The sequence below is a fragment of the Dryas octopetala genome, chromosome 8 (genome assembly GCF_963921425.1).
Source record: "Dryas octopetala chromosome 8, drDryOcto1.1, whole genome shotgun sequence".
Lineage (NCBI taxonomy): Eukaryota > Viridiplantae > Streptophyta > Magnoliopsida > Rosales > Rosaceae > Dryas > Dryas octopetala.
Window position 1 is genome coordinate 3,499,518 of NC_141373.1, and position 20,501 is coordinate 3,520,018.

The following is a 20,501-nucleotide window of genomic DNA, read 5'->3' on the forward strand; positions in this document are numbered from 1 at the left end:
TATACTTCTCATGATTAACATTAATAACGTATTTCAAGTGTATTCTTATGAATTTATGATGCATGATCAATATATTGATTACCTTTGTATGGTTAATTTGTTCCCTGCAATTTGAGACAATTAACAAAAAACTTCGAATCGGTGAGCATTATTTGTCTCATATATATGAAACTCTTGCAAGCAAAGTCGACTTTTAATTAAGCAAACTTAATTACGAACCATTGATGGATTTGCAATTTCTTGTCTTTCTTTAGATCATATTTTTAGAGAAATGTTCTCGTCTGTCTAAAAAATGTTATGCGTTAGTTTGTCAATCCAAACTGTTAATCAAATGAATTTTTATTTAAACTTGTATAAGTTGTATTCAAACTTAACGACAATGAAAAATAACATGCATGTAAAATGATTAACAATTATACATATACATCTACTAAAACTTTCTAATACTCAATAACATGTATAACTTGTGGATTAAAAATTGTGTATTAATTTCTTGGGCCATTGAAATAAATCGGATATATTGGAAAAGCAAATCATATATAAGAAAACCATGAAGATATATATTTCACTTGGAAGTTGGAACAAAATGTTTATTTTTTAACAATGAAAGGTTCATAAGCATTGGGCCTTAATCTGACCAAAAGACTGAAAAGCCCATTAATATTTCTAAAAGGCCCAAGGCCAGACCAACATAACTAGTCACTTCACTAGTCTTTCACTGAACCAAATTTCCAGCTATTCAGCTATGCTCCCATGGCGGACTATCTGACTCGGTTCCCCATGGCCCCCATCACCACCATCTCATAGCACTCACTCACTCGCAACCCACACTCTGATTCAAGGTCACTCATGGCCCTTCTTTTTCTTCATCTCAGACCGATCCTCTTACTCTCTCTCTTGCTTTTCGGCCCAATCATCTCGTCCAAAGCTGCCTTGGGATCACCGGTCGCCAACGAAGACTTCTCAGAGGAGTTGCTGCTGAGACCGTTGCCGGATCGGAAAGTGCTGGCCCACTTTCATTTTCGAAGCAGAGCTCCACAGTCCACCTCCAATGGCCACCACCACCACCTCTTCCCCAAAGCCATCTCTCAGCTGGTAGGTCATCACGTGCCCTCTGCTGCCTGTTTTCTTTTTTTTTTTCTTTTTTTTTCCGTTTATATTTGTTTATATTGGGGTTAGCAGAAGATGATAAACTGATAAATCTTGGATCTTGTATTCTGGGTTTTGTTTATTTTTGGTTAATTATTCTGGGTTTGGTTTAATTAAGGCTTTTAAGGTAGGAAGGTAGCTGAATTTGGTGTTTTAATGAAAAGGTTGTGTTGGGATTTCTGTGTTTAACATTACCCTGTTTGAGGTTTGAGCTTTAGCACTGAGATTCAATTTTAGCCTGTTTAGGGTTTATAATTTGACCTCAACTTGGGCCAAGTTGATCGGAGCAGCTCTGGCTGAGCCCTTTGTATTGTGTGCATTTCGGTTTTTGGTATCTGTTCTCATTTAGTTTCAAAATTAACCCTTCATATGGTGTTTAAAAAGAAAAAGAAACTAAGAACCATTTTGTGTGATGTAAGAGGAAACTATATATATTTGTCTTACTTGCTTCTTTTAGCTTAACCCACATGAAGCCAACAATCAAAAAGTTTGCCATTATACCATCTTCTGCTTTCTCCAATATGTACCACATACAAGGTCCTGACAATCCCTTCCACCCTTTTTAACATTCTTCTGTCATGCTGCTAGCACAACCCAACTGTCCATTTGCTTCCAATATTCTTTTGTGAATTCGTGAAAATCTTGTTATTATTTTGAAACTACTAAATAACTTGCGGGATAGTGTTTGTTGGACAGGTTCAGAAGTTTCACGTAAAGGAAATGGAATTATCTTTCACAAAAGGTCGCTGGAATTATGATCGCTGGGGTGGATTTGATCCCATATCAAGCAACAATGCCAAGCCTTCTGGAGTTGAGTTGTGGGCTGTCTTTGATGTCCCTCATAAACAGGTGGATGATGCCTGGAAGAATTTAACCCATGCTCTTTCTGGTCTCTTTTGTGCTTCAATCAACTTCCTCGAATCGTCTACAACATATTCTGCTCCTGAATGGGGCTACCGCCCAGCTTCAGGCAGTCTGAGGTATGGTACTTTGCCCCGTGAGGCTGTTTGCACTGAGAACCTAACTCCCTGGCTGAAGCTTCTTCCTTGCCGAGACAAAGCTGGGCTTTCTACATTAATGGACAGACCATCTATGTACAGAGGATTTTATCATTCACAGCGGTTGCGCATAACCACAAGTGAATTTGAATCAGAGGGGGTAGGATCAGGAATTGTCCTAGAACAAACACTGACAGTTGTTGCACAGCCTAATAGTCAGAGAACTGCTATGACTTATTCCCAGGAAACAAAATTACAACCAAGCTGGTCCTTGACTTCAATCTTTGGGAGGAAGGTCAGTGGAAGATGTGTTCTTGCCAAGTCTTCCACTGTATACCTTCAGCTTGATAGGGGTCTAGTTGCTGAACTGGATAAATTGCAGAAAGAAAATGTGATACCTAATGCTGATAAATCTGTCTCTGAAGGCTTAGGGAGTAACCCTGGCTTTGAATTGTCTGTTAAACCTGACAGGGTGTTAAAAGAACTGAATGGTTTTGAAAAGAAGAACCTATCTGTTCTGTATGATTTTTCTATTGAGAATTACAGTGAGTCAGAGCCATTTGATTTAGGCCTAACTTGGAAGCTTCCTGTAGTTTGGTCGTGTCAGAAAGCACCATTACATGCTAGTAGGTTCTTGATGGGAAGTGGGAATGAAAGGGGTGCTATTGCAATATCCTTGAAATCTACAGAACTGAGTGATGGGTTATTGCATACTGATATGAGCGAAGGCAGGTGCCAATTGCAAGTCAAAGTTTTTCAGGTTGTGCCTTGGTATATTAAGGTTTATTTTCATACACTGCAAGTGTTTGTTAATGAACAACCTCAAGTAGTTTCAGATGTTGTTGAAAAGATGCGTGTTTCACCTTCTGTAGACAAGGTGTCACCTGGGGTGATGGAGATGGTCCTGAAATTTCCTTGCGGAATGAAATCAGCTGCTATAACTTTAGAATTTGATAAGGTATGCTCTGGCATTTTCTTTTTCCTTATTTATAGCATCAGTTTGGCATGAAAGTAATAAGAAATTTCTCCTGTACTTGTTGATTTTCTTATGACTATTTTATAATATCTTTGTAGGGGTTTTTGCATATTGATGAATATCCTCCGGATGCAAACCAGGGATTCGATATTCCATCGGCCATAATAAGCTTTCCCAATTTCCATACAAGCATGCAGTTTCTTAAAGATAAATCTTTGGACAAGTCCTCTATCTTATCCAAATTTCAGGTCTTCAAACTGCTATATTTTCTTGTTTATACGTGTGTCCCATGTGTGTATTTTTATACCTATTGTTGACTCTCTGTATTTCTGTAGGAAAGCAGCGATGTTCTGGCATACACAGAAGTATTACTTGTACCCTTGACAACCCCTGATTTTAGCATGCCTTACAATGTTATAACAATTACTTGCACTGTATGTGCATTGTATTTTGGTTCTTTGCTCAATGTACTTCGAAGGCGTGTTGGTGAGGAGGAAAGATATTCGAAGAGCAAAGGTAATCTCTTTTGATGAAACATTGTTAAAATTAACTGTAGGAGTGTCTTTGTAGAATCATATTGAGTGGCAATCTCATGTTTTTAAAACATAGCTTGAGTGGCAAATGTTGAAACAGCATTAAGTACTTTTTGCACAATTGTCTGAATTAATTTCTGTTCCCCAAAAGTAAGTTTGGTTTTTCTTTAGAGATTCTTGATTCAGTTATCTGGGTTTATGGTTAGAAACATAGTTTCCTGTTGGTGATAGTCAGTATTTAGTTCTGTCCACCAGTAATTGGACACCATACTCCTTGTAGGACAGAAGTACTCCTCTTTTAGCTTGTTACTCTTTTTGGTAGAGTAGCTAATGAAGTTAATTGCTTTATTTCTTTTTAATAAATGAATAGAGATACTTCAGAATTATGTGGGTGCCAAGAATAGTCACTCATACTAAAAAATGTTTTTCATCATGTATGGTTGAAGCTACTTATATTAAGCTAATTATCAATGTTAACTAAAGGGGAACATATAATTTGTCTTATTGCATTGTTTTCTTTTGTTCTTAAAAATTTCACCGACTTACAATGCCCAGCTTCTGATGTTTGTTTGCAGCTGCCAAGAAAACTGGTCGGATTCGTCAGCTGCTATCGAAGTTGTCTGCCAAGCTTAGAGGAAGACCATTGGAACCAGTTCAGTCACCCTCCACTTCATCATCCTTCATCAGTTCAAAACTAGCACTTTTTATACTAGTGGCTGGAATGGCCGTCTTGTGGCAAGTCTATTTTGGATGATATGTGATACGTCTACTTCATTGTACAATAGGTGCCAGTTAGGTCCTTTTACTGTTCAATATGAGCTTCCAATTTTTAGAGCCCTAATTATATCAGGGGCAAAACTTAGTTACAGTACCTTAGGTACTGTTCCTTCGGTCCCCCCCCCCCCCAAACTTGTAGTAGGTCATGTTGACAAACAGTACACTAGTCACACCCAATTGACCCAAACTACTGTCTATGTGTATTATATGGAATTTTGGATTGGAAACAATATTTGATGAGGCTGGGGAAGCTGTGAAGCCTGTGATAGCTTACAACTACACCACTGCTGCAAAAATTCATGAATCTCAAAGCCAATATCGACTTGGGCCTCATTTGATGGGGGCTGAATCTGATCGGGTATATGTGTTTGTCGGTGGATGAGGTTCAAGGAAGGAGAGTTTTTGTTTGGCTTCATTTCATCCACCATGTCTATAGCCGTTGAATGTCTTAACTTTACCTTCTTTTTCCAATCATTTTCGTTTTGGTTATTGTTTCAGTTGAATTTTTCATTTTGGCCATGTTTGTTCAGTTTTGAGGGCCAATGAACACTTCAACCAAGGGACTCCATTGTTCTTTTTATTTATCATCTGTTTTATTTGGCTGAGTGTATGAAACATATGATGATTGCCACTGCTGCAGTGGTTATGGAATGTTCTGTTAAAAGCATATATCAAGGTAAATGAGAAATGTATGTTACTTTCTAAAAGTTTTATGATTACATCATCTACATCATATTGTCATCATTTACAAGTTGAAATCAGGCGCTTCAGGACCAAATTATAAAGGACAAAGGGAATCAAGAACAAAAATTAAAAACAAGCATGAGAAGCTTCATCTAATCTTTTTGCAAGGAGCAGCCACGACTGCCCCATCTTCTCTCATTCGCTTCATATTCCCATTCATATAGCTGCATCTAAATTGGGAGCTTGAGATGCTGTTGGATAGGTTATTACTTCTCCCTTGGATATCTGAATAATGCCCATACATTAAAACCAATTATATAAAACTTGCAACATCAATGGTAAAGACCCCCAAAAAAAAAAAAAAAAAAACACTGATTAAAAAGCCCGAATGAATGAATCACAAAGTGCATGCATATATCTATAGTTGAATTACCTACCTGGGTTGGTGTCATTTATTCTTAGCTTTTTGAGCAAGCTTACATCTTCCAACAACTGCTTTCTCTTGGAGCAAATGCCATTGTACTTGGATGCTTCAAACGAATCAAACCCTGGAGAAAGAGAACAAAAAACCCACACAAAAAAAAGCCATAAATTTCATATGGTGAACTCTCATTCTCATCATGGGAAAAAACTTGCCAAAAATTCTATCCAATCCCCACTATATGAAACAACATGCTCTTATCAGATTAAAGCATTTTGGCATGTTATAATCTATCACAGTCTTAATCAATGAATCAATAAATGCATATTCTTGTTTACAAACATCTTTTTAATTACCTGAGTTGCTGGTTGTCCTCATCTTCTTACTCTTGACCAAGTTGATATCTTCCATTGCTGGCCTTCCACTGTTAGCACCAACAACAACCTCATCTTCAGCCACATACCCAATCCAAGACTCATGCCCACCTGCAAAAACCAAAACCCAAAAATCAATCTTGCATGATTCAGAGCAACAAACACTCAAACCCCATCAAAACCCAGAACACATACTAAACCAAATGTCAAAGAGGCATCGTCACATCCAAGAAATGTGCAAGAAAAGCAGTGCCACTATTACAACTACTTACGTTTGGTGCCAACTTTGCAGAGCTTTCCATCAACGACAATCGGGTCGCCGTCGTTTGCCCCTGTCGACAGTCCCTTGGCAGAGAAGAAAGAGAGGAGGGACTTCCAGGTCACAGAGGAGGAGACGAGGTCGACCCCTCTGCCGATGAAGTGACCGTTGAGCTTCAACGTCGATGGGTCCAGCCCAAAGGCTCGGGCTATGGAGCCCAAGTCCAGCCTCTGCTCCTCCCATGCCTCCAATGAGACCATCTTCGCCACTGATGGGCAGAACAGCTTCACCAATCTCGCTTTCTTCTCCGACATCTCTCTCTCTCTCTCTCTCTCTCTCTCTCTGATTGTTGTGAAGCAAGAAATTGATTTTTCTTCGGTGAAATTAGTTACAGTCTCAGAGTGATGGTTCCAACGGTTTCTGGAAGTGTCTGAAAACTCTGTTTTAGTTAGGGCGGGTGGGGGATGCAACCAGAAGCTGATGCCCCTTTGGGCCTGGCCCATTTGGGATTTAATTCCCATTTGCTCAAGATACCCCCATTTAATATTTTTTAGAAAATTCCTATTTTACCCTCCTGATCAGCCCTCCCACCCGAGCCCCACCGACCCCACCCTCCCTCCCTCCCTCCCTCCCCACATACCACCATGCTGGCTGAGTGGCCGACCCTACCATCTTCATTGGCCAGTGACTCTTCCGTTCTCTTTCTCTCTTCCCTTTTGATTTTGAGATCGAAAAAAGTCATTCATCTCCCGTTCTTCGAGCCATGCATATTGAGAGAAGGGAGGAGAGATAGAAATGAAAGAGAGAGGGAGAGAAAAAAAGAGAGTTGGAGGGGGTTGTCGAGTGGTGAGGGTGGTGGGGCCAACCAATGGGGTGGAAGAGAGGGAGGAGGGAAAGGTGGTGGGGTGGGTCGTCGCTCGGTTTGGGGTGGGATTTTGGGGTTTCTTTAATTATTTGAGGGTAAAAATATAAGGTTTGGAGGAAATAATTTAGGGGTATCTTGAGCAAATAAATGGGGTACATTTAGAAGCACTATGGCTCTATCCAAAAGCTGACCCACCCAACTTGCTTCTTGCAAGTTGGGCCCAAGCCCAAGTCCCAACCCAATCCCACGTGGAGAATTCTTTTCTCGACAGTCACAAGGCCGAAAGTATAAATTTGAGAATCAGAAGATTCATAGCTGAAAAGGTTGCAGAACTCTCTTGAAATGGATGTTCAAGTTTTACAATGCTTACAATACAGGGCTTCTATGATCACCCTTCATTTAAGCCTCTCTATCTTCCTTTTGCCTCCAAGCTTCGTTGCAAAGTGCAAACCTTGCCGACCTAGATAGAGAGAGGAATGGTTGTTCCGGAAGTAAACAAGAACTTGCTTGAAGAGCTTGAAGCAATGGGTTTTCCGAAAGCTCGAGCAACACGAGCACTTCATTATTCTGGTGAGGGTTTAGTTTTGCTAATCTAAATATAAGCTTGAAAGACTTGACCCACGACAAACTTGAGCTGTATCGAGTCGATTTACAGTCCTAGCTACTAATTTATTCATACGAATCTCCTTAATGATGAAGAAAAGATCATCACTTAATTAATTTCAGTCTGTCGTGGGTCTTTTTCAATTAGGGGTAGGCATTATGACCAAAAATATTGAAACCATCTCATTCCATGCCATTCCATCCCGGTCAATCCCGTCCCAAATTTTTTTTCTCACATGCCATCTAAATCTTGTCATGTCCCGTTCCTAAATAGGATGGAAATAATTATGATGTTTGAAAACCATCTCGTCTCGTACCATGTTGAAATATATTTTATTTATTATTTTGAATTTTAAAAGTTCATTTTTCTCTCTCTCCAACCTTTTACTTATTATTTTAAATTTTAAAATTTAAAACCTTCTTTCTCTCTCTCCAACATGTGACACCCCACAAGCCCTCACTTTATTTCCTTCTCTTTTCCTTCTCACTTACTCTTTCTCTCTCCCCGACACCCCGCTCCTTCCTTCTCTCTCGCGAATAGCACCAGGCAGGCCATCTAGCCACCTCAAACCCGAGCCACCCACCTCGCTGTCTGGCCACTTTCCCAGCAACCCAAGGCCACTAGAATGACTCCCTCTCGTTAGCCATCATTTCTCGTCCTTCTCCCTTGCCGGCCGACCACCAACTACAGTAAATCGAGGTCGAAAAGCCCAGCCCACCGCCGGTTTGCAAATGATATTGAAGCCAGTACCAACCCATCCTGAACCATATGGTATAAGTTTGACACAGTACCATTTCTGAAAATGGTCATTCTGTCTCGATCAAACATTCCAATCTTAGAAATGGAATGAGGTCAATCCCAACCCATTTCGTCTCGTGCCCACCCCTACGCGTTTGAATTACTATTTTTATTATTGCGTGCTCTGTAATTTATTGGTCATGAAACCAGCTTTTTCCATGGAAAATAAGGAGCTCTTGCATCATCATTTTCAAGATTCTAATAATATCAGCTTTTTACTTTTCCCATGAGTAATAATGGACCTCTTGCATCATCATCTACTACTTAATTTGTTGCATAGCAAGCATGAAACATATCCCTGTTTGGCAAATCACGTTCGATCATTCCAGTAACATGGTTCAACAGCTCTGATGTAATGCAGGTGGGGCCCACCTCTGTTTTTCAAAGGATAATTAATAATTTGTTTGAATGTGATGGACCAGATTTGGGGATTTTATTTGGATCTGCCTCAGCCCGTCCACGACCCAACACAAAATACATATGCAGAATTTTAGAAGCACCCTTAGCTCTATAATTTTAGAAGCACCCTTAGCTCTATCTAAAATATGGCCGAATCTGCTATTTTTAGTTGGCCCAACATGCTGCTTTAAAGTTGGGCCCAACCCAATACCATGTGGAGAATTCTTTTCTTGACAGCCACAAGGCCGAAAGGTATAAATTTGAGAATCAGAAGATTCAGAGCTGAGAAGGTTTCAGAAATCTCTTGAAATGGATGCTCAAGCTTTACAATGCTTACAATACAGGGCTTCTCTGAACACCCTTCACTTAAGCCTCTCTATCTTCCTTTTACCTCCAAGTTTCGTTGCAAAGTGCAAACCTTGCCCGACCCAGATAGAGAGGAATGGCTGTTCCGGAAGTAAACAACAACCTGCTTCAAGAGCTTGAAGCAATGGGTTTTCCGAAAGCTCGAGCAACACGAGCACTTCATTATTCTGGTGAGGGTTTAGTTTTGCTAATCCAAATATAAGCTTGAAAGACTTGTTATGATTTATGAAGTGTTTATGGTAAAGAATTAAAAGGTGAAACAGAACTCCTTCATTTAAATGAAGGTTTCAACCTTAATTAAGTTGATGGTTTGTTTCACTAATCATGGTTATTTGATCCAGATGTATGCTCATTTTCTTCTGAGACTTGGTCCCTTTAAGTGTTTTAGCTTCTATGGGTAGTTTAATGAGTATTCTTCCTTAGAGGATGTACGAGTTTTATGTGTCTGTCAGGCTTGGAAAGTTGGAATAGTTGCATTTCATGTGCTGTTTTCATTTATATATATATATGTGTGTGTGTGTGTGTGTATTTTATTTTCTTTTGGGTGAACATGTTTTCAAGTTTAGTAGGTAATTCTTACTTTTTTTTCTTTTACCAGGCAATGATAGCGTAGAGGCTGCTATAGATTGGATTGTTGATCATGAGAACGACTCGGACATTGATCAGATGCCCTTGGTATTATCTGAATTGGTTATGTTTCTTTCTTACATTGCATACGGATTTTCATTGATATGAATAAATCTATCCAATTGCTGGTTTAGTCAGTTTTTAAGATAACATGAGATAGTTTCCTGTGGGGGTTTTCATTTTTGTTTTTGGTGGATCTTTATTATCTATGAATGAAGGTGGATGAAAAAGGAACTTTAGTTGTATAGATCATACATTTTGCATACGGCTTTTGAAATCATTTGATCTGCACATACTGTCACAGGATTTACTATGGCTCAACTGTTCAACTACTCACAGGTAACAATGGACGTTAATATCGAATCTCCAGAACCATTCCATATCACAGAAGTGATGAAAAGGAAAGCACAGGAATTAAGGTTACTTTCTTGTTGTTCTCTATGGCTTTGTATTTTTCACTCAACATTATATGTGCATGTGCACACATACAAGTTTTCTCTTCATTGATTTCTTTAAGTGGTTTGATATTTGGGACTTTTTGGAGTCTTCTTTCTATTTATATCCATTTTTTTTGTTATTATTTTACTTATTTGTAGGGATCGAGCACGCAAGAAAAGGGAGGAAGAAGAGAAAAAATTGGAACGAGAAAGGGAGAAGGTAATGTGCAGTCATCTATGTGGTTCCTCTCTTTGTTGTTTGACCACAGCATGATGAAGTTGGATTGTGTAATAATAAATGGATTCAACGATGAACTTGCCATACCCTTTTTCAGTTTAGAAGAGTTGTGGCTGCTAATGAGTTGGTTTTGGTTGTTATTGAATCACAGATTGTCATTCATGTTTGCTTGTTCTAATGCTTTGGTCTTTTGTCTGAAATTGCAGTTGGAATTCTGCTTATTTATTTGTTGGACACGACATGCTCTCTACATCCCGTCATCTATGTTGTAAACTTAAGCTGCAGAAAGTCTTTGTTTAACTAACCCAGATACTGTTTTTTTTTTCAGGGGAGGATTCAGTCTGGTAAGGAACTCATGGAAGCAAAGCGAATTGCAGAAGAAAATGAAAGAAAACGGTCCGTCTTAATTCAGTTATTATTGTGTTTGTTTGTGTCTATTTTATTTCTTTTAGCCTGCTATTACTTGAGAATTTTTAACTTCTGAATGAAAGAAGCACTTTATTTTCCAGTCATATAGAGTTTCGGAAAGCTGAGAAAGAGGAAGAGAAACGAGCAAGAGAGAAAATTCGCTGGAAACTAGAACAAGATAAGGTGCTTGCATAATGCTTATCCACTTATCTTTATCTTTTGCTTCCAATCATTTGCTTCAGGAGTGCTGCTCCAAATCCCTGCTTAGGGAACTTCCTGAGTATCCTCGACTATAATACGGTATCCCCACACTAGGTGACTACAAAAGACGATACAAGTCTGGGGGATAGAATTTAAGACAACATCGATAGTTCATAGCATTGTTACTTTGATGTTGTCATATTAGCTGCACTGGTTGAACATGATCTTTATTTTCAATTCAGTGTTCTTGATTTTGAGTCCTAACAGAGTTTCAATAGTGTTGCATGACTCCAAAAATTTTATGCATGTCTTTACAGTTAGAAAGAAGGCATAAGCTTGGATTGCCACCAGGACTCCCTTCAGCTGTGAAAATTTCTACACCTGTGGTGAGGGAAAAACAGGTATCAATGTTTTGTAGTGGTATCTATAGACTTAAAGGATCCTCTATCTCATTTCAAAACATAAGCTTTTTTTTTTTTTTTTTTTTTTTCTTGGAATACCTGAGTAGAAATTATCATTTATGTTCTCTTCCTACTCTTCAATTGGTAGAATTCATTGCATGTTCGTTCTATTGCAAAATCAGACCATATGAGAGAGTGTTTAAGGTCCCTGAGGCGCAACCACAAGGTAAATGACTTTGCTCTCTGTCCTCTGATATATGTTTATGGTAATTGAACAAGGACAAGAACTGGGGATCCATTTTTTTGACATAGTAAGGGGATTTCCATACTTGTCTTGTTACAAGAAAGAAAGTAATGTTGAATAGATGGCATTTAATTGAAATTGACTAATCCAATTATAAAGTAATTGTGATCTTAAACAATTTTGAAGCAATAGTGTAGAGGAGGCCTTTGTTGCCCCTTAGACCTACATACCTTTGAATAAATCTAAAAATATCATTCAGAGCCCTTGTGGACATTGAAAACTTATAATTCTATTTTTATTTCATTCCACATTGGTCTAGAACTATCATCGATACCCATTAGTGCCATGCAAGAAGAGAGGTCATATAAATGTTACTTCAAGTAGGCATATTTTCATATCTATTGATATTGTTTTGGTGGGTTTAGGATGATGATGCCAGAGTGCGACGGGCTTTCCAAACTCTGCTGATTTATGTTGGAAATGTTGCAAAGAATCCTAATGAAGAAAAATTCAGGAAGATCAGACTCAGTAATCTATTATTCTTGGTAAGGTGCTGTCTTGATTTCTCTCTTCTTTCTCCGAGTCGGTGAGTGTGTGCATGCTTTCCGTGGGGATGGTTACAGATAAATTATAACTTCCATCATTGCCCAACTTGTCCATTTGTTACCGCCAAATTTTAAGACCATTTTTTTATTGTTCAAACTATCATTTTAGAATCTAGTTATATAAAATGGGTACCCATATGCAGAGAACTGAGAGCTCTCCCTCTTGATCGATGGACTTTCATGCTTCTTGGAATTTACATTTTTTGTTTTGAGAACTACTGTCAACCAATGACCAAAAACTGTTATATCTTGTCTAAATTTGTGTTTTGTGAATTCATAAAATTGTTGTTGTCATTTCTTGAACAGGATAGAGTTGGGAGTTTGATTGGAGGAATTGAGTTTCTTGAGCTCTGTGGGTTTGAGAGAACTGAAGGGGGAGAGTTCTTGTACCTTCCTCGTGATAAGGTTGACATGGCAATATTAATCTCAGCTGCTTCTGAACTGAAGTCTGCAATGACGAACCCCTTCTTTGGCCTTCTATAGTGGGCAAGAGAAGATTGTAAAACCAGATTCAGTGACTTGGGTGGAAGGAAAATTGGTTAAGTATGTAATATTGATGAATTATTTCTGTAAAGTGACAAAAAAATTTCTGTTCTCATGGATTCCTAATGGAATTATTGGAATATTATCAATACAACACTTTTATTGCTAGCTAGACTGTCTGAAACTTGTAGCAAGGAAATTAACCAAAGTACACCAATGCTAAGCTAACATAGTCTTAACTTGTTGAGATATAAAGTCTGCATAAGACCTGATTTACTGAATTTATATAGTTTTTAGAAGTAATCAAGTAAATCAGTGTATCTAATCATGTATAATTGTATATTATGCATCCATCATCAACCTGCAGAACAACTCCATTTGATCATCAGGCAGTTCTAGGCAGATACTAAGGCCTCTATTGCCTTCTGGTACTGGCAACAGCATGACCAGGCCTGGCTCGAGGACAACTGAAGTGGTGCACTTAACTTTTCCCCATGAGAATTCAATTTGCTCGAGTCTTAATTTCCACCATGCCACCAGTGAGAAGCTGTCTTCCCCACAAGGCACCCCTCTGTTCACTTCTAACCAATCTATCCCTGACCTCACATACTCATCATCCAATCTCTCTACCCCTTCTTGTACCTTCCTCACAAGCCAAGAGACCTCTTCCTCCTTAAGCTCCTTCATGGTTGCTTGTGCAAAAGCAGGAACCAATGCATTACCAGCAAACCCAGATGGGGATGGAGGCACCACTCGTTTTCGAACATCAACTGGAATCAGAATCGTTGAAGTTCTTTCATCCTGCATGTTAACTGCAATGCTCCTCGCCTTCCATATCTTTGCTGAAACAACTTGAAAAGTAGTGCAGTCCTTCAACTTCCCATCCTTAAGGGCCACCCTTTTGAGGTTGGCAATGTACTGTTGGGACAAATAGATAAGGCGAGTTTGGTTATGAGTTGTTGATAGTTTCATGTTGGTGTCACTTGTACCCCGGACAGTGAATAGGCTAGTTCTGTCAGTGGCTTTTGAGTACTCAAAATGAGGGTAACTGATCTTTGGAGGGTTTCGAGCTTTAAACACCGTTCGATCTGCATTAGGTGGAATGACAAGGTCATCACCGTGAGTTAGAGCAGCCAAATTCGCCTGAAAGTCCCGGATTGCCACCCCATCCAGAGCGCAGTGATTGAGTCTAGAGGCAAATGCTAGGCTTCCACATCCAAGCTGAGTGAACTGTCACAACAGACATAACTGTCATTTTGAGAATTTGGGATCAGAAGGACTTATTTGAATAGTGAAATGAAAACACAATAAGAGCAGACCTGTATAGACAGAAGGGGCTTGTCTTTCAGATCAATTTCTTCACCCTCTTCTTGTAAGAAAGCAACAAACTGCCTGAACTTTTTCTTGGGCAACAAAAGATCACCCAACTCAGTCAACTTGGTAGCTGACCTTGCTGCAGCAACCACAACACCAGCACCATTACAGTCAATCTCAAACCTACTGCTGTCCTCCACACTTGGCACAAGCCGGCCGGCCAAAAATTCATATTCGGATAGCAAGGCACCGAGAGCCCGGAACAAGCTAAGATAAGCCTCAGAGAAACTCATCCCATTGCTTGGAGGACCAAAAAATGACACATATTCTTGGTACACAACAAGGGCCTGGTCTATGTTTGATAAGAAAATTCTGTGGCTCTGTGTTGGCCTGTCTGGTGTAATTACAACTTTCTTAACTAGTTTCACTTTCTCCATTGTATGCAGCCACCCTACCAGAGGTTTATATCTGTTCTGTGTGAGGTTTCTTAATTCAACAATGGGGGTTTTATAGGATGAATGAAGTGTACAATGTGGTTTTCTGTACTAAGGAAGCCGTTTAATGTAATAAATAAACCTTAATAAAGGGAAAAGGACAGTTATCCACTATCAATTAAGTTCTGAATGTAACTCCAATTAATTGTACATGTGAAGTGCAGTTACTTTTACACACATGTTATATTGGAGTTGCAAAATACTAATTTGAAGCTCAAATTTGACTTACTTTCTCCTTCCTTCATATGATATTTGTGTTAATCCTTATATAATTAAGCATTGCACATACCGATCCATCTAGTTATCTATGGTAATTTTTCATTATCGTCAACACCACCTCACACCATATCTCCACTATTCTCATTCGGACAACCAAGTTGACTTGGATGAATTACAAATTGACATGTGTTCGTGTATAAGAAAAAACAATTTATTAGAAAATAAAAATGTAAATTAATGAACACCATTGTGATTTTAGCAACTCAAATTGTAAGAAGGAATGACTTCTTGTACATAAGGAGCCTATCATTTGGTTTTCTCCTTCAATATAATTGTACCTTGCATTTTGCATGAACACTGTATGATTACAATCCATTGATTTTCAATACCTAAAATGATTTGTAGATAAGACACTCATTTTTTATGAGGAGCAAAGTAAACAATTTTGACTTTTAAACCTATTTTGAATTTGGTTACCCCTCATATAAATATATAAATTCAATTGTAATATCGACTTTAAACTATCATATACACTTGTAATTTGACATCTTCTCAATCAAATAGATTCTAATTTTGATTTTCTTTACTATTTTAGGTAATTCAATAAATTCGAAACTCAAAATAGGCAAAATTATCAACTTTTTTTTTTTTTTTTTTTTCTGTAAATTGTCAACTTTTTCAAGACACAAGTAAGAATCGTAAACAACTCATGAGAATCAGAGAATGGATAATTTTACCAAGTTTCCCAAAATGAAAGATAATGCAGCCATGGCCTAGTAATAACTAATAACTTTTGCGGCGGGTCAGAGCATAAAACGCTGTGTTTTGATGGCAAAAACTTTTAAAATCAATTTAAGAAAACACAAAAAAGAAAAAGAAAAAAAAATTGTAAAAGGCGGTTTATGTCGACGCGGTTCGTTTAGCCGCGCACCAATTCTAAATCGTGCGGCGAACCGAACCCGAAACTCCCTCCGAATCCGAAACCCGAAGTCCCAAACAAGTGACGGCGTGAAAGTTCGGACCTTTTCCTCCGTCTCAATTCGCAGAAGCGGCTTCTGTGTCTTCAATCATTATCTCTCTCATTCCTTTCTCAGCTCTCTCTCTCTCTCTCTCTCTCTCTTCGGAATTCAATTCCTTCCCAAAAAACGAGTGCTTCTGCTTTACTCATAAACGAGGGTTAGGGTTTCTTGTTCCCCTTTCCCTCTCTGAAATTTCAAGTGCCAGACCGTCGGATTCTTCTTCATCCGTTTGCCGCCCCATTTAGGGTTCGGGTTTAGTGTTAGGGTTTCTTATAATCAGTAATCAGGAAGAAGAAGATGTATGCTGATCGAGAGGAAGCTGAAACCAAGAGGTCCATAAAGGAGCGTCTCAATGGAAGCTTCAGGGATGATACTCGCCGTAGACAATTAGCAGGAAAAAGGTCCGCTTTCTCTTCCCTCTTTGTTTCTATTTGAGAAGAAAAGAAAACAAATTGTTCGTGCGGAAATTGATGGTAATAATTTTCATGGTGTATTTTCGGATTTTTCTTTGTTTGGACCAGAGTTTATACTTGTTCTGGGTTTGAATTCTGAATTTGTGTGATTTTTTCTGCCCTGCTTTTATTGCAAATAGTGTATGTGATTCCCTCGATTGATAGGAAATATGAATGTTTAGATGGGTTATATGAAGGCATTTAGGAGTAGATATGGATAGTCAAAGTTATTTTGCTTTTTTTGGACCAGAGTTTATACTTGTTCTGGGTTTCAATTTTGAATTTGAGTGTGAATTTTGTTTCCCTTTTGCTTTTATTGCGAATTGTGCATGTGATTCACTAGATTGATATAAAATATGAATGTTTAGATAGGTTATATGAAGGCATTTAGGAGTAGATATGGATAGTCAAAGTCACTGACAGAACCAGGAGTTTTTCCCAGTGGGGAAGACCTTAATAATAACCATAATATGAATATAAATACAAAAGTTTAGATATTGATTAGCAGTACCTTCACTCAGGATACGATTGCATTATAGTATTATTATAATATCACTTTTAATGTATTCAACTAAATTGGTGTTCATCTCTGTTGATCTATTATTTTGTTGAGATGGGGATTATTTACAAAATCGGATATGGATGCAAAATTGAATACAAATAAAATGAAGGAAAGAAATGGAAGCAAAATTGGATATGAACATACCTTGAAATTCTGGGTCGTCATCGTTGTTAATGTTGGTTTTAGTAATGGCTTGTTATTGGCTTCTTGGTTCTTACAATGAGAAAGTGCAAGGGGATGCAATCTGTAGAATGGTTTTAGTTACTGATTGTTGTGTTCTGGTTTCAGTGTGTCAGTATATATTAATGCTTTATTGTACTTGGCTACTACAGTCTGAAGAACTTTAAAAGTGAGTTGGTTGCATATCCTTTGCAGGGGGAGACAAGATGACAAGTGGGAACATGATCTTTATGATGATGAACATCAAGTTTCAAGTATGGATTATGATATTATCTCATGCAACTAAAAACTGCAGTTATTTTTTTTATTATTTGATTCCACTGAGTCATCTTTCTGTAGTTTTTTACTGTGTGTTAATGTCTTGTGAAGATCGCAATGTCGGTGCTCGAGACCTTCGTTTGAAGCTCCAAAGGAAAAGTCTGAAACAAATGTCAAGGGGATCTCTTTCAGGTGTAAGGGACCTACGTGAAAGGCTATCTGGTACTATGAATCCACAACCAGTGAATGCTGATCCACCAAAGTCAAAAGCGGAGGCTGCTAAACCAGCCAGGAGAAGTATTGCTGTTGGAACCCCTGCAGCAGAGACTAAGAGAGTTACTAACCCAGCTCCAAGAAAGAAGTCCTCACAAAAGGCATGAATTGTCTGTTTTCTTTTAATTCTTTACCAGAAATCCCACATACACTTTGTGTGTTTGAGATTGCTCACTACACTTGATTACTTTTGTAGGAAGTGAGAAGTTAAAATACATTTTTCTTTTAAATAAATTAAAATTCAATAAGATAACCTTAAAATATTGTTAGATTCGTTTTTATTACATTGTGGAAGAGGGAAATTTTTAGATATTTAAATTTTTTCAACTAGTGGAAGTTTGATTTATAATAGTAGAGATGCTCCACTTGCTGTATAGAACTGTGGGGAAGTCTTATGCATTCATTTTCTAGTTGTTGCATGCTAAGTTGGTAGTTTTAAACTGAGATTCTCTTAGAAGTAGTGAAGCACAATGCAAAATATCCTATTGTAGGGCTGGATATTTCACATTGAACTATTGCATAATGCATGATATAAGAATATTTTTATATCATAGTATATGCATAGTGTTACTTCTCAGCTGTTTCTTTGTGTATATATATATATATTATATCTGCATTCTTTTCTGCTTTCATTTTTTTATTTCTATTTTTTAGGGCACAGCCGGGTTTGGGATAGGATTTATGTAGCAATTCTTGGGTTGTTGTTACACCATAGAATTTTGAGGTTTTATTAGGACTTGGTTTAAAGGTTCTCTCGATTTAGTATTGAGTAAGCAGTATTATGCTCTATATTACTTCAAAATGGGTGTGCTAAAGGGTAACAGGCACCATAAAAAATATAAAAATGACATAAATGATAATAAAGACTTCTTTCCCACACTTGGCATGACAGTAGGAAATCCTTTCATCAAGAGGGGTTATTTGGTGGTGGTATACTGTTTTGGTTGCACGGTATAATACCTTAAGTAACAAAAAAAGATAATGTATTTTTTTGCCTGATTGAAGTACTGAGCATTCCAGGATATCATCACGAGACATTGAGACATACACACACTCACTATCAATTTGCCTTTCAATTCTTTGATTCATGCTTCTCAACTCTAGATTCATGCTTCTCACCTTACGTTCATGCCTCTTTTGGTGCAGGCTGGCACATCAGTGGATGAATTTTTGACGTCCTTGGATCTTGAAAAATATTCCATTACATTTCAGGCAGAGGAAGTATGCAAAATTATAGTCCTTTTCTTTATCACCTACCTATGGAAAATACTTTTTACCTTTGATTTTTCAATTCCACATATTTATGCAGGTTGATATGACAGCTCTTGTGCACATGACTGATGAGGATCTCAAGGCTCTAGGAATACCAATGGTAAACTCAACAAAACTCCCAGCTATAACTCTTGAAACTTGAATAATGAGTATCATATCCCAAGGACCAATATGTTTAATTCTTGTTTCCCAAAGAAATCCAAATTTTTACTTAAACCTGTTGTGTGCTCTTGTGATTTAAAGTATGCTAAGTGTTGGTTAATGGGTGGGTCATGTATAACCTTGTTTTAACCTGCAAAAGTGGCATGGAAGTCTTTTGAAGATAACTTTAACAATTAGACAATATCATCTATTAAAAATGATGCCAACCTCACACTAATCTAATAAAAAGTTTACAGGGTTGAACTAGATATTGCTTTCCTAACATCAGTCAGAGGTCTCGGAGGTTTGATTAAACATAGAATTTAAAACATCAATTAGAGCTCACATCTATTAACGGTGAGGATGGTGTTTGCTCTTTTGACCCGAAACAAATTCTGTCACCTTACCACTGTGTAGTTTCAAGCAGTTTAACTATTTGTTTTACTTAAATGCAATGCTTATTTTTTGTCAAATAAATGCAATGCTTTAAATAATGCTAGATCGGTATTGAAAAGGAACTTTTGGCACACCATGGTATATCTTATATGTCTAGGTGAAATATGGGTATTTCTGTTGTAGCTTTTTTTTTTCCAGCACTACTTTTTGTTTTGTTAACCTCCATTGACTTCAGGTGCTTGTATACATATAATGGAAGTCATGGTAATTATCCCATGATTTCCTTAGCTTTGAGCTAACTTTTTGGTTTTCATTTGGGGGTTTCAGGGCCCAAGGAAGAAGATACTGTTGGCATTGGAATCAAGAGTCTGACATTTGAGGGTGGAGCAGTTTCGTTACCTGATCTCATCATGTTTATTAATTATTATGGCTCAATCCAGCAGGTTTTGTTTTGACTAGTATCAACCTGCCTGTAACTTTTCTTTTCACCCCCTTCCATTTTGTTTTTTTTTTTTTTGTCTTTCTCTAGTATGCATTGCTGTAAGTGGCTTCAGTGGGCTGATTATTGATATAAACCATTTGAAATTGTTAGCTTGGAACAGCTGAAATTTAAATTTTAATGAATTTACTGTGTCGCTTTCTTGAAAAGGGAAATTAAAAAAAAAAAAAAAGACTTAAACTTTGACTTCTGCCCCGATTTAGAATATGAATTATAGGTTGTACCAGTCTACCCTCTCAACTTTACTTTCGATGTCAATATGCCATTTTTATCAATTTGGTTTGCAAATTTTGTCCAAAAGTATCACATTTTACACATGTGATTACTTATTTAGGTGTAAATTTATCATACTACTTGTAATACAATAACATGAAGTTAAACAATTTCACATACGTGACCTTTTTTGAACGAAAATTTTAATTGGACTAATGAAAGGGGCAAATTGACTTCAAAATTAAAGTTAAGAGGACACATTGATACAACTTTGGTACTACATTACTACTACATGCCATTTAGGCATTTGGGTTAAGTGATGATTAGCTTAGCTAAACACGTCCTAATTACATGATTTTTTT

The 20,501-nt window shown here is 37.8% G+C and overlaps 5 protein-coding genes across 8 annotated transcripts; 3 read left to right on the plus strand and 2 right to left on the minus strand.

Annotated features, from left to right (window-relative positions):
• The first annotated feature begins 722 nt into the window (after positions 1-722).
• Positions 723-5,071, plus strand: LOC147276086 (GPI transamidase component Gpi16 subunit family protein). 2 transcript variants are annotated; one of them, XM_086255306.1, is made up of 5 exons: positions 723-1,095; positions 1,846-3,105; positions 3,222-3,371; positions 3,459-3,639; positions 4,232-5,069. In XM_086255306.1, the coding sequence occupies exons 1-5, from the start codon at positions 850-852 to the stop codon at positions 4,408-4,410; spliced, it is 2,016 nt and encodes a 671-aa protein (XP_086111432.1). In that variant the 5' UTR covers positions 723-849; the 3' UTR covers positions 4,411-5,069. The 2 variants fall into 2 exon arrangements, with proteins under 2 accessions (XP_086111432.1, XP_086111433.1); XM_086255307.1 differs by having other exon boundaries at positions 982-1,095; positions 1,832-3,105; positions 4,232-5,071.
• Positions 5,072-5,114: 43 nt separating this feature from the next.
• Positions 5,115-6,637, minus strand: LOC147276087 (amino acid-ligase). Its single transcript, XM_086255309.1, has 4 exons — positions 6,185-6,637; positions 5,895-6,023; positions 5,555-5,665; positions 5,115-5,402 (listed from the first exon to the last, which is right to left on the minus strand). The coding sequence occupies exons 1-4, from the start codon at positions 6,483-6,485 to the stop codon at positions 5,266-5,268; spliced, it is 678 nt and encodes a 225-aa protein (XP_086111435.1). The 5' UTR covers positions 6,486-6,637; the 3' UTR covers positions 5,115-5,265.
• An 875-nt stretch (positions 6,638-7,512) lies between these two features.
• LOC147276088 (ubiquitin-associated (UBA)/TS-N domain protein) lies at positions 7,513-12,847 on the plus strand. 3 transcript variants are annotated; one of them, XM_086254596.1, is made up of 10 exons: positions 7,513-7,606; positions 9,802-9,889; positions 10,175-10,249; positions 10,427-10,487; positions 10,834-10,901; positions 11,015-11,096; positions 11,432-11,515; positions 11,664-11,741; positions 12,185-12,304; positions 12,671-12,847. In XM_086254596.1, exons 1-10 carry the CDS (start codon positions 7,513-7,515, stop codon positions 12,845-12,847), a joined length of 927 nt encoding a protein of 308 aa, XP_086110722.1. The 3 variants fall into 3 exon arrangements, with proteins under 3 accessions (XP_086110722.1, XP_086110721.1, XP_086110720.1); XM_086254595.1 differs by having other exon boundaries at positions 9,802-9,878; positions 10,170-10,249; XM_086254594.1 differs by lacking the exon at positions 7,513-7,606 and adding an exon at positions 9,240-9,373 and having other exon boundaries at positions 9,802-9,878; positions 10,170-10,249.
• Positions 12,848-13,189: 342 nt separating this feature from the next.
• Positions 13,190-14,598, minus strand: LOC147276089 (acyltransferase GLAUCE-like). The gene is made up of 2 exons (XM_086254097.1): positions 14,167-14,598; positions 13,190-14,077 (listed from the first exon to the last, which is right to left on the minus strand). The coding sequence occupies exons 1-2, from the start codon at positions 14,596-14,598 to the stop codon at positions 13,190-13,192; spliced, it is 1,320 nt and encodes a 439-aa protein (XP_086110223.1).
• Positions 14,599-15,806: 1,208 nt separating this feature from the next.
• Positions 15,807-20,097, plus strand: LOC147276090 (uncharacterized). Its single transcript, XM_086253597.1, has 6 exons — positions 15,807-16,294; positions 17,283-17,341; positions 17,457-17,719; positions 18,765-18,839; positions 18,928-18,990; positions 19,755-20,097. Exons 1-6 carry the CDS (start codon positions 16,191-16,193, stop codon positions 19,797-19,799), a joined length of 609 nt encoding a protein of 202 aa, XP_086109723.1. The 5' UTR covers positions 15,807-16,190; the 3' UTR covers positions 19,800-20,097.
• Positions 20,098-20,501: the final 404 nt, after the last annotated feature.

Bases quoted from the DNA above. Each gene is read 5' to 3' on its own strand.
- LOC147276086 (XM_086255306.1), top strand. From the start codon at position 850: ATGGCCCTTCTTTTTCTTCATCTCAGACCGATCCTCTTACTCTCTCTC. The intron at 1,096-1,845 runs GTAGGTCATCAC...TTTGTTGGACAG, and splicing joins CCAAAGCCATCTCTCAGCTG to GTTCAGAAGTTTCACGTAAA. The intron at 3,372-3,458 runs GTCTTCAAACTG...GTATTTCTGTAG, and splicing joins CTATCTTATCCAAATTTCAG to GAAAGCAGCGATGTTCTGGC.
- LOC147276087 (XM_086255309.1), bottom strand. From the start codon at position 6,485: ATGTCGGAGAAGAAAGCGAGATTGGTGAAGCTGTTCTGCCCATCAGTG. The intron at 6,024-6,184 runs GTAAGTAGTTGT...TGGTTTTTGCAG, and splicing joins CTGCAAAGTTGGCACCAAAC to GTGGGCATGAGTCTTGGATT. The intron at 5,666-5,894 runs GTAATTAAAAAG...CTCTTTCTCCAG, and splicing joins GAGGACAACCAGCAACTCAG to GGTTTGATTCGTTTGAAGCA.
- LOC147276088 (XM_086254596.1), top strand. From the start codon at position 7,513: ATGGTTGTTCCGGAAGTAAACAAGAACTTGCTTGAAGAGCTTGAAGCA. The intron at 9,890-10,174 runs ATTGGTTATGTT...CTCACAGGTAAC, and splicing joins ATGCCCTTGGTATTATCTGA to AATGGACGTTAATATCGAAT. The intron at 11,742-12,184 runs GTAAATGACTTT...TGGTGGGTTTAG, and splicing joins CCCTGAGGCGCAACCACAAG to GATGATGATGCCAGAGTGCG.
- LOC147276089 (XM_086254097.1), bottom strand. From the start codon at position 14,598: ATGGAGAAAGTGAAACTAGTTAAGAAAGTTGTAATTACACCAGACAGG. The intron at 14,078-14,166 runs GTCTGCTCTTAT...CTGTTGTGACAG, and splicing joins AGCCCCTTCTGTCTATACAG to TTCACTCAGCTTGGATGTGG.
- LOC147276090 (XM_086253597.1), top strand. From the start codon at position 16,191: ATGTATGCTGATCGAGAGGAAGCTGAAACCAAGAGGTCCATAAAGGAG. The intron at 16,295-17,282 runs GTCCGCTTTCTC...TATCCTTTGCAG, and splicing joins AGACAATTAGCAGGAAAAAG to GGGGAGACAAGATGACAAGT. The intron at 17,342-17,456 runs GTATGGATTATG...TGTCTTGTGAAG, and splicing joins TGATGAACATCAAGTTTCAA to ATCGCAATGTCGGTGCTCGA.